We start from the raw sequence: 14,055 nt of genomic DNA, 5'->3' as shown, positions 1-14,055 counted from the left end.
GGTCCTCTCGTGCCGTTTAGAGACAGTGATAACGATTTAATCGTTATTCTTCCCACAAAACTCTACAGCCAAAGGTTGTCATTTCTCTTGATGCTGAAAAGGCTTTTGATTGGGTTGAGTGGGAATATCTATTTACAGTACTAGAGATTTGGGTTTGGCCTGTCATTCCTTTCCTGGATTAAGATTTTGTACTCGTCCCCAGTGGCTTCTGTTCGCACCAACAGTGTTACCTCCAGCTACTTCCCTCTCCACAGGGGGGTGCAGGCAGGGTTGCTGTTTATCCCCTTTCCTATTTGATATGGCTAATGAGCCTCTTGCTGTCGCCCTGCGGCCGGAGGAGAGTATTAAGGGAATATTAACCTCTTGAAACTCCCCATCCCGGATCCGGGATCGTGACTAAAGCCTCAGGCTCATTAGCATAACGCAACGTTAACGATTTCTGAAAATCGCAAATAAAATTAAAATAATGCGTTTGCTCTCAAGCTTAGCCTTTTCTTAACAACACTGTCATCTCAGATTTTCAAAATATGCTTTTGAACCATAGAAATTGACTAATTTGTGTAAGAGTATGCAAAGCTAGCATAGCATTTTGTGTAGCATGTAGCACGCAACATTTTCACAAAAGCCAGATAACCAAATAAATAAAATCATTTACCTTTGAAGAGCTTCTGATGTTTTCAATGAGGAGACTCTCAGTCACATGCCAAATGCGCAGTGTTTCCTGAAAACGTCTGTGTGTAGGAGAAATCGTTCCGTTTTCTACATTGCGCCTGGCTACTGAAACGAACCGAAAATGCAGTCACCTACAACGTAAAACTTTTTCCGGATTAACTACATAATATCGACCGAAACATGGCAAACGTTGTTTGGAATCAGTCCTCAAGGTGTTTTTTCACATATCTCTTCATTGACATGCAGTTCGTGGAAGCTTGCTTTACTCTCTGTATTGTTTGGAAAAATACTGGCAGGTGACTTTTGCGCACCAATTTCGGCGCAGGACACCGGGCGGACACGTGGTAAATGTGGTCTCTTATGGTCAATCTTCCAATGATCTGCCTACAAATACGTCACAATGCTGCAGACACCTTGGGGAAACGACAGAAAGGGCAGACTCATTCCTCTTGCGTTCACAGCCATATAAGGAGATCATGACAAACAGAGCCTCAAAAATCCTTGTCATTTCCTGGATGCCATCTCATCTTGGTTTTGCCTGAAGCTCACGTTAAAGGGCACGCACAGAGAAGATCTTTGTATTTCTGGACACGTCAGAGTGTTTTCTTTCGAACAGTAGCAATTATATGCATAGTCGAGCATCTTTTCGTGACAAAATATCTTGTTTAAAACGGGAACGTTTTTCATCCAAAAATGAAATACTGCCCCCAGAGGTTCAAGAGGTTAAGAGGCAACATAACTCACAAGGTGTCCTTATATGCAGGCGGTCGTCTTTTATACAGTGGCAAGAAAAAATATGTGAACCCTTTGGAATTACCTGGATTTCTGCATAAATTGTTAATCAAATTTGATCTGATCTTCATCTAAGTCACAACAATAGCACGCTGTTTGTCTTAAACTTCATTGGGATAGGGGGCAGCATTTTCACTTTTGAATGAAAAGTGTGCCCAGAGTAAACTGCCTGTTACTCAGTCCCAGATGCTAATATATGCATATTATTAGTAGTATTGGATAGAAAACACTTTGAAGCACTTTTGAATGATGTCTGTGAGTATAACAGAACTCATATGGCAGGGAAAAATGTGAGAAAAAATCCAACCAGGAAGTGGGAAATCTGAGGTTGGTCATTTTTCAACTCAGCCCCTATTGAAGACACAGTGGGATATTGGTCATGTTGCACTTCCTAAGGCCTCCGCTAGATGTCAACAGTCTTTAGAACGTTGTTTCAGGCTTCCACTGTGAAGGGGGGCTGAATGAGACAGAGGTCTGGCAGAGAGCCACGGGCTCGTGACGCGCGGTCATGAGAGTTAGCTGGGGTTCCATTCTACAGACAAAGGAATTCTCCGGTTGGGACAATATTGAAGATTTATGATAACATCATAAAGATTGATTCTATACTTCGTTTGATATGTTTCTACGACCAGTAATATAACTTTTGGGAATTTTTGTCCAACCTTTCCACTGGACTTAAAAACCATTGCTGCACGTCTGAAGTTTGCTAAAGTGCACCTGGATGTTCCACAGCGCTACTGGCAAAATATTCTGTGGACAGATTAAACTACAGTTGAGTTGTATGGAAAGAACACAACACTGTGTGGAGAAATAAAAGCACAGCACACCAACATCAAAACCTCATCCCAAATGTGAGGTATGGTGGAGAGAGCATCATGGTTTGCGGCTGCCTCAGGGCCTGGACAGCTTGCTCTCATTGACGGAAAAACTAATTCACAAGTTTATCAAGACATTTTGCAGGAGAATGTTAGGCTACCTGCTGATTTGAAGCTCAACAGAAGTTTTCTGACGCAACAGGACAACTCCCCAAAACAGAAGTTAATTAACAACAGAATGCCTACAACAGAAGAAAATACGCCTTCTGGAGTGGCCCAGTCAGTCCTGACCTCAACCTGATTTGAGATGCTGTGGCAAGAGAGCAGTTCACACCAGACATCCCAAGAATATTGCTGAACTGAAACAGTTTTGTAAAGAGGAATGGTCCAAAATTCCTCCTGACTGTTGTGAAGGTCTGATCCACAACTACAGAAAACATTTGGTTGTTATTGCTGCCAAAGAAGGGTCAACCAGTTATTAAATCCAAGGGTTCCCATACTTTTCCCACCCTGCACTGTGAATGTTTACATGTGTGTTTAACAATGATATGTTTTCATATATTTATTTATTAGTTTAAGCAGACTGTGTGTTTGTCTATTGTTGTGATCTAGATGAAGATCAGATCAAATGTTATATTCACATACTTTTTCTTGCCACTGTACATCTCTAACCCTGTGGAGATGTACAGGTTTATGTTTCAAGGTTTTGGGACATTCTCTGGTTATAAGTTAAACCTAACAAAAAGTGTGCTCCTCCCATTAATCAGTTAGCAGAAGGAATTGGGTATGCCAATTTCCCATTTAAGGTGGAGCATCAGGTCTTTACTTATTTGGGGATAAACGCTCTGTTTTTAAAAAAACTTCAAAACACTCCTGCAACACACTAAGCAGGATTCCATAAGGTGGTCATCTCTTCCCATTTCATTAACAGGTCGCATTAATTCTGTTAAGATGACTGTACTACCTAGGTTTTTGTACTTATTCCAAATTATTCCCATTTTTCTGCCAAAGTTGATGTTCAAACAACTGGACAGCTACATTTCCAACTTCATTTGGAATAAGTCAAGGCCCCCAGGCCTTACCACTTTTTTTTTCTTTTTTTTTACACTACTACTGGTCAGCAAATATCTAAATATGTTTATTGGGTTTCTACATTTGAAAACAATGTTGACCCAACTTGGGCCATCATGGAGTTAGTCAAGCCTTCCAACTCCTCTGGTCTCGCTCCTGTGCTCCCCAGTGCCCATGAACCTTGGCACCCATGTTTTAAACACCATTGTTAAGAAGTCCCTTAAAATCTGGTCCCAATTCCTTCAGTCACTTTAGCCTTAAACAAGCAAGCGGCTTCTCTCCATGAACATCTAATCATCTCTTCCCAGTGTCACAGATTGACACGGCATTCCAGTTCTGGCATAGGAACGGTCTGGTATTTGTTGATAACAGTCTTATTTGATACTCTTGAGGGTTGACCACCCAATACCCACTTTTTTTAGATGGCTGCCAACTTGCAGCTTTGCCAAAAAAAAACATTTCCTTTTATTTCCATTCGGGCCAACTAAGTGTCCAGTTGAGAGCTGCTTAGAACTTAACCCTTATCTGAAAGGCATAATCTCCAGATGATACAACATAATACAGAACATTAATCCTCCTTCCTTTGCAAATACAAAATCTGCATGGGAGCAAGACCTTGGTGGTGAGCTACCTGGTGATATGTGGTTACACAGTATTGAGCGTATCCACACATCCTTTTGCATAAGGCGTGAGCTTATTCATTTAAAGGGTTTGCACCGTCTCCATTACTCAAATGACAGATTGGCAAAAATATACCCAAATGTTGACCAAGTGTTTGAGATGCCACCAGAGTCCAGTGACTGTGGGACACATGTTTTGGTCATGCCAATCTTTGAGTGGCCTCTGCCTCAAAAATGGGGCCCCATTCTCACATATGTGTAATACAACTGTTCGCCCCAACCCATTCACTGCCATTTTTGGGGTACTTCCCCTAGACCAGAATGCTACCTCGCCTCCTTGTCCTCTTTCACTGGAAGTCTGCAAAGCCGCCCTCCTTTATGCAGTGGGTTAAGGAGGTGATGTCATCTCTGTCTCTGAAGGAGGTTAGGTACACTGCATGGGCCTGACAAAAGTTTGACTTAACCTGTTCCCCATTAATACAATACGTGGAGAGCCTGTCTTTTACTTTGTGTAACTTGCATAGTGGCCATTTGTGCTGATAATTTTTTGTATTTAAATTTGTTTTCCCTATTTGGTTTTGTTTCTATTATTGTTTGTGTCTGTTTTTCTTATTTAACTTACTTTTATAGATGCCTTGGTGGGTGGGTGATTTGAAAGGTGGGAGTGGAGGGGATGAATGAAGGGTTGGGGTTGTACTGTTTTTGTTATCTGAAAATCTACTAATAGTTAAAAATGCAAATAAAATTTAAGTATGCAATCTGGTTTCAGAGCTGGTCATGGGTGCACCTCAGCCACGCTCAAGGTCCTAAACGATATCTTAACCGCCATCAATAAGAAACAATACTGTGCAGCCGTATTCATTGACCTGGCCAAGGCTTTCGACTCTGTCAATCACCATATTCTTATCGGTAGACTTGACAGCCTTAGTTTCTCAATGATTGCCTCGTCTGGTTCCCCAACTACTTCTCAGATAGAGTTCAGTGTGTCAAATCGGAGGGTCTGTTGTCCGGGCCTCTGGCAGTCTCTATGGGGGTGCCACAGGGTTCGACTCTCTTCTCTGTATACATCAATGATGTCGCCCCTCTGCTGGTGAGTCTCTGATCCACCTCAACACAGACGACACCATTCTGTATACTTCTGGCCCTTCTTTGGACACTGTGTTAACAACCCTCCAGGAAAGCTTCAATGTCATACAACTCTCCTTCCGTGGCCTACAATCTCTCTTAAATGCAAGTAAAACTAAATACATGCTCTTCAACCAATCGCTGCCTGCACTTGCCCCCTGTCCAACATTACTACTCTGGACGGCTCTGACATAGAATATGTGGACAACTACAAATACCTCGGTGTCTGGTTAGACTGTAAACTCTCCTTCCGACTCACATCAAACATCTCCAATCCAAAGTTAAATCTAGAATTGGCTTCCTATTTTGCAACAAAGCATCCTTCACTCATACTGCCAAACATACCCTTGTAAAACTGACCATCCTACCGATCCTCGACTTCGGCGATGTCATTTACAAAATAGCCTCCAACACTCTACTGGATGCAGTCTATCACAGTGCCATCCGTTTTGTCACCAAAGCCCCATATACTACCCACCACTGCGACCTGTACGCTCTCATTAGCTGGCCCTCGCTTCATATTCGTCGCCAAACCCACTGGCTCCAGGTCATTTACAGTCTAAGTCTTTGATAGGTAAAGACCCGTCTTTTCTCAGCTCACTTGTCACTATAGCAGCACCCAACCGTAGCACGCGCTCCAGCAGGTATATCTCTCTGGTCACCCCCAAAACCAATTCTTCCTTTGGCCGCCTCTCCTTCCAGTTCTCTGCTGCCAGTGACTGGAACGAACTACAAAAAGCACTGAAACTGGAAACACTTATCTCCCTCACTAGCTTTAAGCACCAGCTGTCAGAGCAGCTCACAGATTACTGCACCTGTACATAGCCCATCTATAATTTAGCCCAAACTACTACCTCTTTCCCTACTGTATTTATTTATTTTGCTCCTTTGCACCCCATTATTTCTATCTCTACTTTGCACATTCTTCCACTGCAAATCAACCATTCCAGTGTTTTTACTTGCTATATTGTATTTACTTTGCCACCATGGCCTTTTTTTTGTTGCCTTTACCTCACTTATCTCACCTCACTTGCTCACATTGTATATAGACTTATTTTTCTACTGTATTATTGACTGTATGTTTGTTTCAACTTCAAGCATTTCGCTACACTCACATTAACATCTGCTAACCATGTGTATGTGACAAATAAAATTTGATTTGATTTGGTTTTACTCAGTGTGTAACTCTGTTGTATGTGTTGAACTGCTTTGCTTTATCTTGGCCAGGTTGCAATTGTAAATGAGAACTTGTTCTCAACTTGCCTACCTGGTTAAATAAAGGTGAAAAAAAGAGACTCGGCACTAGAAAATGGTATATCATACACTGCAGTTGAGCAACAATGGGAAAGTAATTCTGCTTTGAAAGTTGATAAACCTGTAACTCCACTTTAGAGAATGGCCCTTAAATGTTTTGGAACAGCTACTGGAGCGCTCTTCTTTGTCTACACCCATTCAGCATCATTCACACCCTCTTTAGCCCCACCCATCTCTTTAAGGATACACATGTGAGGCCATGTACTAAACAATCAAAGATTTCAAGACTAAAGGCTGGTTTATACTACAGGTGTGTTTTGTACATTTTGCCTGGAGTGCTCTCTGGGCGTTCATAAACTCGTTGTCAGATTGTCCATTTGTAAATTCAGAGCGTTTTGCTCTCGGAGCATTCAGAGCACACACTGAATGTTTTGGTCGAGGAGTAGGGTTGATCCGAGCATTCGGCCCTAACGTTGGCTAGCTTGCTAGCTACTTCCAGACACAAATGAGAGAACAGCTCACTCTGACCATTTTACTTGCCCTAGCAGAGATGGTTAAGCTGTTTTTATGTTATCCAGAGTGCTGGTGACTGCAACTGTGCTGCTGGCAACCATTTAATTACACTTTTTTGCCACTGTTTTCTGACACCGTCCATATTCAGCAGGTGTTGAGCATTCGTAAATTATTCTGAGCTCTGGCACACTCAGACAAGAGTGCTCTGATAGCTGGTAAATTCACTCTAGATATCTACTCTGTGTATTGACAGTTGTTGTAATGACATCATGAACATTCTGTTGAAATGGTTACTTGCATTCTGGAGTCTTTTTGTTTAGACATGTAGCTAGCTAAACAATGAACCATAATCCCAACTCATAACGTTACTTCCCTGCATGAATCGGCAGGTAGCTAAACAACCAGGTTCAATGTTAGCTAGCTAGCTGAAAGTACACTAACTTGAAATGAAAATGACTTTCTGACAAAATTAAACGTGTAATATCTGAAAATGTAGCTAGCTAGATTATCTTTCCAGTATACATGTATGGACGCTTATTCCTCTGTTATGGATGCCATGGTTTCCCTTAGTTTGAAGATGTAATCCAGAGACTGGTGTCAAACGCCAGAATATTCTTAGCTATCATACTCTAATTCCAAGATTTCAAAACTTGGTCCTCCAGAAATTGGAGAGCAACACTTATGTAGTTCTACTATGTGATATCTTTAAAAAAAAACACATTAGAAAGGATTACCTACTCCTACTGACCAGCTCATGTGATAGACCAATTTGTAAGTTGCTCTGGATAAGAGCGTCTGCTAAATGACTTAAATGTAAATGTAATAGACAAAGGCGTGCTAAATGGCAGACCAATCCGAACTCATCTCTTGGCATGTCCAGCCCGCTCATTATCTCCACCAATCATGGATAGCTGGAAGGTTGCAGACTTCTTCCGTGGCTAAACCAACTGGGCTCGTAATTTAACAATTCTATTCGTATTTACAGATGTCATACAAGTTTTGTTATTAAGGCACATGAAAGTTTACATGTTCCAGAAGGCATTTCTGCCCAACAAATGCATTTTGATTAAAAAAAAGTTGTTTTCAAATGGATCTTGTGTGAAGTAGTGACGTGTGACCTATGCCTAGTTTCCTGAAACTAGCCAAAAATGTGCACCCCTTTTGCATTCCCAGGACCAGGATAGAGAAACACTGCCATAGACTAAACCATTTCCTGGTCCTATCTGCAGGGACTGCAGATGCTGCAGTCATCCATGGGCAAGGAGCAGGAGTGTCTGCGTCAGAGCATGCTGCAGCAGACCCAGGGGCTTGAGGCAGCCCAGCAGCGCATCGGAGACCTGGAGGCCCAGCTAGCCAAGAAGGAGCACCTCATTCTGGAGCAGAAGTTGTTCCTGGAGGAAGTCAAAGGCCAGACCAAGTAAGGGCCCAATTCCACTCAACTTTTTTTTTAGGCTATTGCGAGCTCTGATTCCCTTATGTATTTTATTATTTTTAGAAGAGATTGTATTTAAAATGGTGGACAGATTTGAAAGGGGAGAACTGGTGGGGAGGCTGGATTCAACCGACATCAGCTACGTACTTGGCTCCCAGTACCAAACGCAACTCTTATTATTCCACAATGGATGGACTGTATTGTGTACTTTTCCCCCGTGAACTTTTAAATTTTAAAGGTGTGTCTGTCTATGTGTAACCCCAGGGGCCAGCTGCAGGCGTCGGAGAGCAGGTACTTGGCCATGCGACGGGTCACCCAGGTGCTGCAGACGGAGATGCTGCAGCTCTACAGCCAGCTGGACGCTGAAATGCTGACCACCAACCAGGGTCTCTCGGAGTCTGACACCAACGAGCCCTCCAGCGCTCCTCCTGGTACTTCCAGGTGAGACCCAGCACCTCCTTTGATCCCTTTCCCACACTGTGAGGGATGGTTCCAGCTCCCACAGAATGGATATAACAGCCAAGAGCCTTCAAAGTATAATTACGCAATATTGACAAAATGCTGCTGGTGTTATTTTGTACAATGAATGTCTTCTCACTGGGACAAAGTCAAATGATATAACCGTGCCAAATGCTACTAGCAGGAGATGGTCTTTTAGGTAGGCTATACCCAGTGCAGTGCAATTTGAGCCATCTCATCATCGCTACAGTCTAGAAATACAGTACTATTGAAACCAACTCAGTCAGGATTAGGGGTGTGAACGTTTTAAACTAAATTGTGATCCTCACAAAATTGAAATCACTGTGCAGCTGGCTTGCATGCTCTTTCTCTTTGCTAATAATGCGAGTGTGTGTGTGTTCTGTCTTCGATCTGTTGCCTGTAGAATAACCTAGCCTATTTATTAATGATAGGCCCTGTTTTACTGAAGTTGCGAGACATTACAAGCCAAGAAATGTGAAATATACATTCCATTGTGACAGAACGCTTTTGATTGCCGATAGATAGGCCTAGTGCACGGTTTATGCCTGGTGGCCGACCTGCCTATACTGTGCCCATTCCCCGTCCCTCGGTAGCTTGCTATGAAAGATGCAAGTGTTTGTTCTCAGAAGTACGCCAACTAATCAGTCTCTTCCGTGCCAAAAAATACTGAATCTTAGGAGTCGATTCCTAGCGGAAGATGTTTTCTTTCTACTAAATGTCTTTTTTAGGAGAGCATGGCCTGCATCAGGCAGTTTAAGATTGATGGATGTCAGTCCCCATTTCAGAAGCTGCATTCCTTTACCGACAAGTAAAATGCCCATTAAGTGGGGCTTCAAAACTTATCTCCAGATAAGGTTTTGTTTCTCCATTTTAAAAAGCACCCTTGGACAAACAAACATGCTGTAAGCCGAGGTGCTTTCAAGGGTTATATGACTACGGTAGATATAACTTCATTGCCTGGCCCTAGCGGTTATTACATAAGTAACTGGACCATAATTCTGCATTGTGAGTTGACGTCAAAATAATAATCTTGTTTTAACAGAAAACCGTAAATGGCCGTTTTAAACGTCAAGCTAAATGGTCAATTTGTCACAGGATAAGGGAGAGGTTAGCCTGTATATAAATTGAAAGTAGGTACTATGGACTAATCCCAGAGAAATACAGCTCTTGAACAGAATGTTTTGTTTGGAGTGAAGCTGAAGACCAATGTAAAAAGATTAACAATAGTGTGTGTGTCTGTGTGTTTCCTAGGCCAAATGGCAGCAGTAGCAGAACTGTGCCAACTGCTCAGGGCAACTCTGACCGACGCACCCAAGCGTGGCCGCCTGGCAACGGAGGCACTTTACCACCCGGGGGTGGAGCTCAGTCCACTACCTCGGTGACCCTCAACGGCAGTCTGAAACAGCCCCCTCTCCTGTCAGAGATGTCCCCTACCCACCTGGCCGCCTTTCCGCTTTCCCTATCCTCCGCTGGCACCCCCTTCACTGTGGGTACCTACCCCAGTGCCAAGAGCTTCCTGGGAATGCACACCCGAGAGCTGTTCTGCAACAAAAGCGATAGCCAGTGTGACGGGGATGAGGACACCCAGCTCAGTCGTCTCTCTCACAGCCTGGTCGTCGGTGAGGAGAGCAGCGAGTCGACAGAGAATGTCCAGTCCAGCCCATTTCCTCCTCCTGCCACAGGCACCCCCCCCCATTCTCCTGCTGCTGCTCCTCCATCACAGGGCTCTGCTCAGTCTGCTTTGGCCCAGGAGCCACCCCCGTCAGACAGCCAGCAGCTTAGGGCACACCACGGGCAGGGGGCAAGGCCTAGGGCCAGTGCTGCCGCTGCCGCCCGCCAGAGGAGGAAGGACCTGCGGATCATGGACTACAATGAAACACAGCAGGAGCACATCTGATGACGACGACGAGAGAGGGAGGGGTGGGGCAACAGCTGCTGATGAGCTGCCACTGTAACAACAGATGTAAGAAATATCTCTAAATGCAGTGTTATTTTCGCTGTTTCCCCAGTGGATGGGTACATACAGGTTTATACAAAGCTATATTATATAAACAAGAGAGAAAAAAACAACATTTCCCTAAGCAAGGGACAATGAGCAAATTTGGCCTCATAATTAGCTTAATGTATTCTGTCGAAGGGCCACTGCTTTATGTATCCATTAGGGGGAGCAAGAGTGAACAAAAAGTATTCAACAGTGAACTTAACATGGATTCCTTATGGCAAGTCCTATCACACAGAATTGGTCTATTGGGTGTGTAAATCTATATATTGAGGCTACGTCAGTCTGTGTGATGTAAAACAGCCACAGGAAAACGAGCAAGAATCTTTTGTTAGATGTTTTAATAAGCTATTTATTTATGGTTTTGGCACACCCCAATCTAGAATGGCCTGAACTTTCTGTAGGATTCGGAGGGTCCTACTCACAAGTGCAATACTTTTCTCAAATGGATTCATCTTGTTTTTTTGCTGCTTGGTCAAAGGCCTCACAGCCTCAGCTTTTCAGAACACTTTTTGAGTTGTTCCGTCACATTTCCCTCCCCAAAACACTGAGTGCCTCTTGTTTTAACACATATAGCTCTACAAATAGGTACTAAAGTTATTGCAATAATTAGTTATAATTTATAACCAGCTAAAGAGCTTAAAGAGTATCAAGTAACAATTTTATTTTGTCTTGTTGATTCAATGGGCATGATCCCACCATACAATGAAGTTTTACAGCAATAACGCATCTTGCCTAGGTTTAAGCTAAATCTCTAGCTCAGGTCGTGTTCCTGCAATAGTGAAGGAACGTACAATAACACCCGAGACCAGAGCTTGTTAATTATCATACATTCTCTTGAGTTAAATGTGCCACGTGGCATCCATCTTGCTTTTTGGGGGTTTATTGATCAAGTTGATGTGGATCACTGCATTATTTTGTCTAGGCTAGAGGCCTGAGAGGACTGTTCTTTTGGATATTCAGTGCCTTGATGGCTGCACACAACTGCCAGAATTCCTGCAGTGGGACTCTGATGGCGCTCTTGATGTCTTGGCATTGAAGCTATGCCAGGTATATGTCCCTCTTCATAGAGGTCCTTCCTCACCCAATGCCTTTAAAGTGAATCGGGTCACATTGTAGTTCTTAACATGGACATATTGTGAGTTTCTGTTGCCATATAGCCAATTGTCATCTAAGGTGACCATCATTATTGTTCCATCCCCTACTCAGGATCAGGGCTTGCAAGCTAGTCAGTTAAGTCACATATCCATGGAAGTCAGTATTACCCATCTCAGGCTGTTATCCTCAAAGCATGGTCTCTGTCCAAGATCCTGGTGTCAATTCAAGTGTACCTTTATTTCCCCCCACATCTTTTGTTATCAAGCATGTAAATCAATGTTAAACACCATCGGGATGAGGAAACTATGGTACAGTGAATCTGACGGTATGTTAAGACAGTTCTGATTACAAATGTTCTGAAAACAAAAAGGGGAAAAATGTACTGAATAAAATCAATACAAATATTTTGCATTGTCTCTTTTTTTTCCCTTCAGTTTGCCGAGAGCACACACACATTGCTACATGGTAATTTAACAAGATTTGGTCATGGATGCCGAGATAGTTATTTACTGTCTTATTCTACAGTGTCATTGGGTTTAGAAATGCCACTGCATTGTTTTGATGGAAATCACTTATGTCTCAACGCAAATGGTGTTGAAGACTATTTGTCCAGTTTGTCTGTTGTATGAAACATTGTGTAATATGGTTGCCAAGTTCTGAGTAATAGTTGATCACAAGTCAAACCAAGAGAAACAAACTTTATTGCAATGCTGATTTATGTAAAATAGAGGAAAAGGCCTAATCCTGGTGGTGAGGCCCGGAGGTCTCCAGGCTGGCTTGATTGCATGCCACGCTCCTGTTCTCTAAGCTTGGGTCTTCTTAGTGTTATGAGCACCAGTAGCGTAACCAGTCAGGCTGAAAGACACATCTCCCACACCAGCCGTCCCACCTCGCTGTCCTGAGGACTCAAGCACATCCACATTAGGATTCCCAGCAGATGTGGTGTCCTGTCCGCAGTAGGTGTAGGAACTGGCCATCTTTTGCAGTAGCTCCAGTCTAGGATGACACCTCCAGGGCTTTGGTTGTTGCCCTTCAGGAGCCTCAGAACAGCCCTCTACTCCTCCACAATTTTCAAGAAGAGGGTGAAAATGTGTAGATCTGTGGCATTAATACAATGGTGCTCCATGTACCCTTGAATGTGTGCAATAAGGGATGGGTATATTATATTTTTAAAAAGGACCTGTGAGGAAAACTGTTGAGTGATGGTCTCACCTGCATGACTGTTGCCACTGGTTCTGTCCTATCATGAGCATGCTTGTGACCTCTAGGGCTGCTATGAAAAGGACCTGCTGCAGTTTGAAGAGGTGAGTGTGTTTATTAATGGTCTTCAACCTCTCCCTTGCCAGTTGTGCACACTCGTCAACAGGAAAATGCCATTTGAGATGGATAAGTTTACAATATGGAGCTGCAGCACAATACATATACTCTGCTGCTCTGGACAAAGTCTCTAGACAGACAGCCTTGTACCAATGTAAGTACTGGATTTTCGAGACAACTCTGGAAAGGTCCTAATAAATACAATTTACCTGCGGGTCTATGTGCGGAGTCAGTCTAGCAGTATCAATATTTTTTCCTTGGATACAAAGTTACAAATAGCGCTAAATGATAGACACTAATGTGTAGTATATGATTGACAACGAAGCACTGTGGTCTCAGAATGTTGTCTTGAGAAGTCGAATCAACGAGCGTTCTGACGTTGCTGGGCAACATGACACCAATTACGTTTTCCTTAGCAACGTGTGAATGCGCTTTGGCAAGCGACTTGGATTCATGTTATAAGCGGGTAAGAAAATATTTTACAGTTTTCCCAAAGCCAGTTCCAAACTAAGCTATCTACTTAGCCACATTTCATTAGATATTGTACAATAATTGTACAAGTTAATAAGTTGTCGAAACGCCATATTTACTGAGCCAGAATTTGCTAGTTAGTTAGCATTTTGGTTAGCAAAGAGCAAAAAAACACGTAACGTTAGCTTGTTTACTTCGACTAGCTTGGTCAGTCAATCTCTCAGCCAGAGGGCCGAGAAGTAGGACCAACGGGGTCTCAGAGGGCTTTCAGGGGGTCCCTGAAAAAACAGCTAAATTAGAAACAAAACCAAAATACAGCGTTCACATTCAATGGAATAACTATTTGACATCCAGACATTAAAACATGTCATTGTGCAATTGCATGGCAAAGTTGTT

At 43.0% G+C, this 14,055-nt stretch overlaps 2 protein-coding genes across 5 annotated transcripts in view; one reads left to right on the top strand and one right to left on the bottom strand.

The window, feature by feature from the left end:
• tsc1a (TSC complex subunit 1a) overlaps positions 1–12,275 on the top strand; it is a 33,142-nt gene extending 20,867 nt beyond the window's left edge. For all 4 annotated transcript variants that reach the window (XM_064974135.1, XM_064974125.1, XM_064974144.1 and 1 more), the window contains 3 exons: positions 8,092–8,279; positions 8,559–8,735; positions 10,026–12,275. In XM_064974135.1, the coding sequence (XP_064830207.1) occupies positions 8,092–8,279; positions 8,559–8,735; positions 10,026–10,671 (1,011 nt within the window). In that variant the 3' untranslated portion in view covers positions 10,672–12,275. The remainder of the gene's footprint in view (positions 1–8,091; positions 8,280–8,558; positions 8,736–10,025) is intronic.
• A 311-nt stretch (positions 12,276–12,586) lies between these two features.
• spaca9 (sperm acrosome associated 9) lies at positions 12,587–14,032 on the bottom strand. Its single transcript, XM_064974104.1, is given in 3 exon segments — positions 12,587–13,002; positions 13,065–13,133; positions 13,136–14,032. Coding segments are annotated over 3 exon segments (303 nt in total). The 5' UTR covers positions 13,293–14,032; the 3' UTR covers positions 12,587–12,925.
• Between the last annotated feature and the right edge of the window lie 23 nt (positions 14,033–14,055).

Source organism: Oncorhynchus masou, chromosome 1, assembly GCF_036934945.1.
Source record: "Oncorhynchus masou masou isolate Uvic2021 chromosome 1, UVic_Omas_1.1, whole genome shotgun sequence".
In the NCBI taxonomy this organism is placed as follows: domain Eukaryota; kingdom Metazoa; phylum Chordata; class Actinopteri; order Salmoniformes; family Salmonidae; genus Oncorhynchus; species Oncorhynchus masou.
Note: the sequence above shows the minus strand (reverse complement) of the source record. Positions and strands in the feature narration are given on the sequence as shown.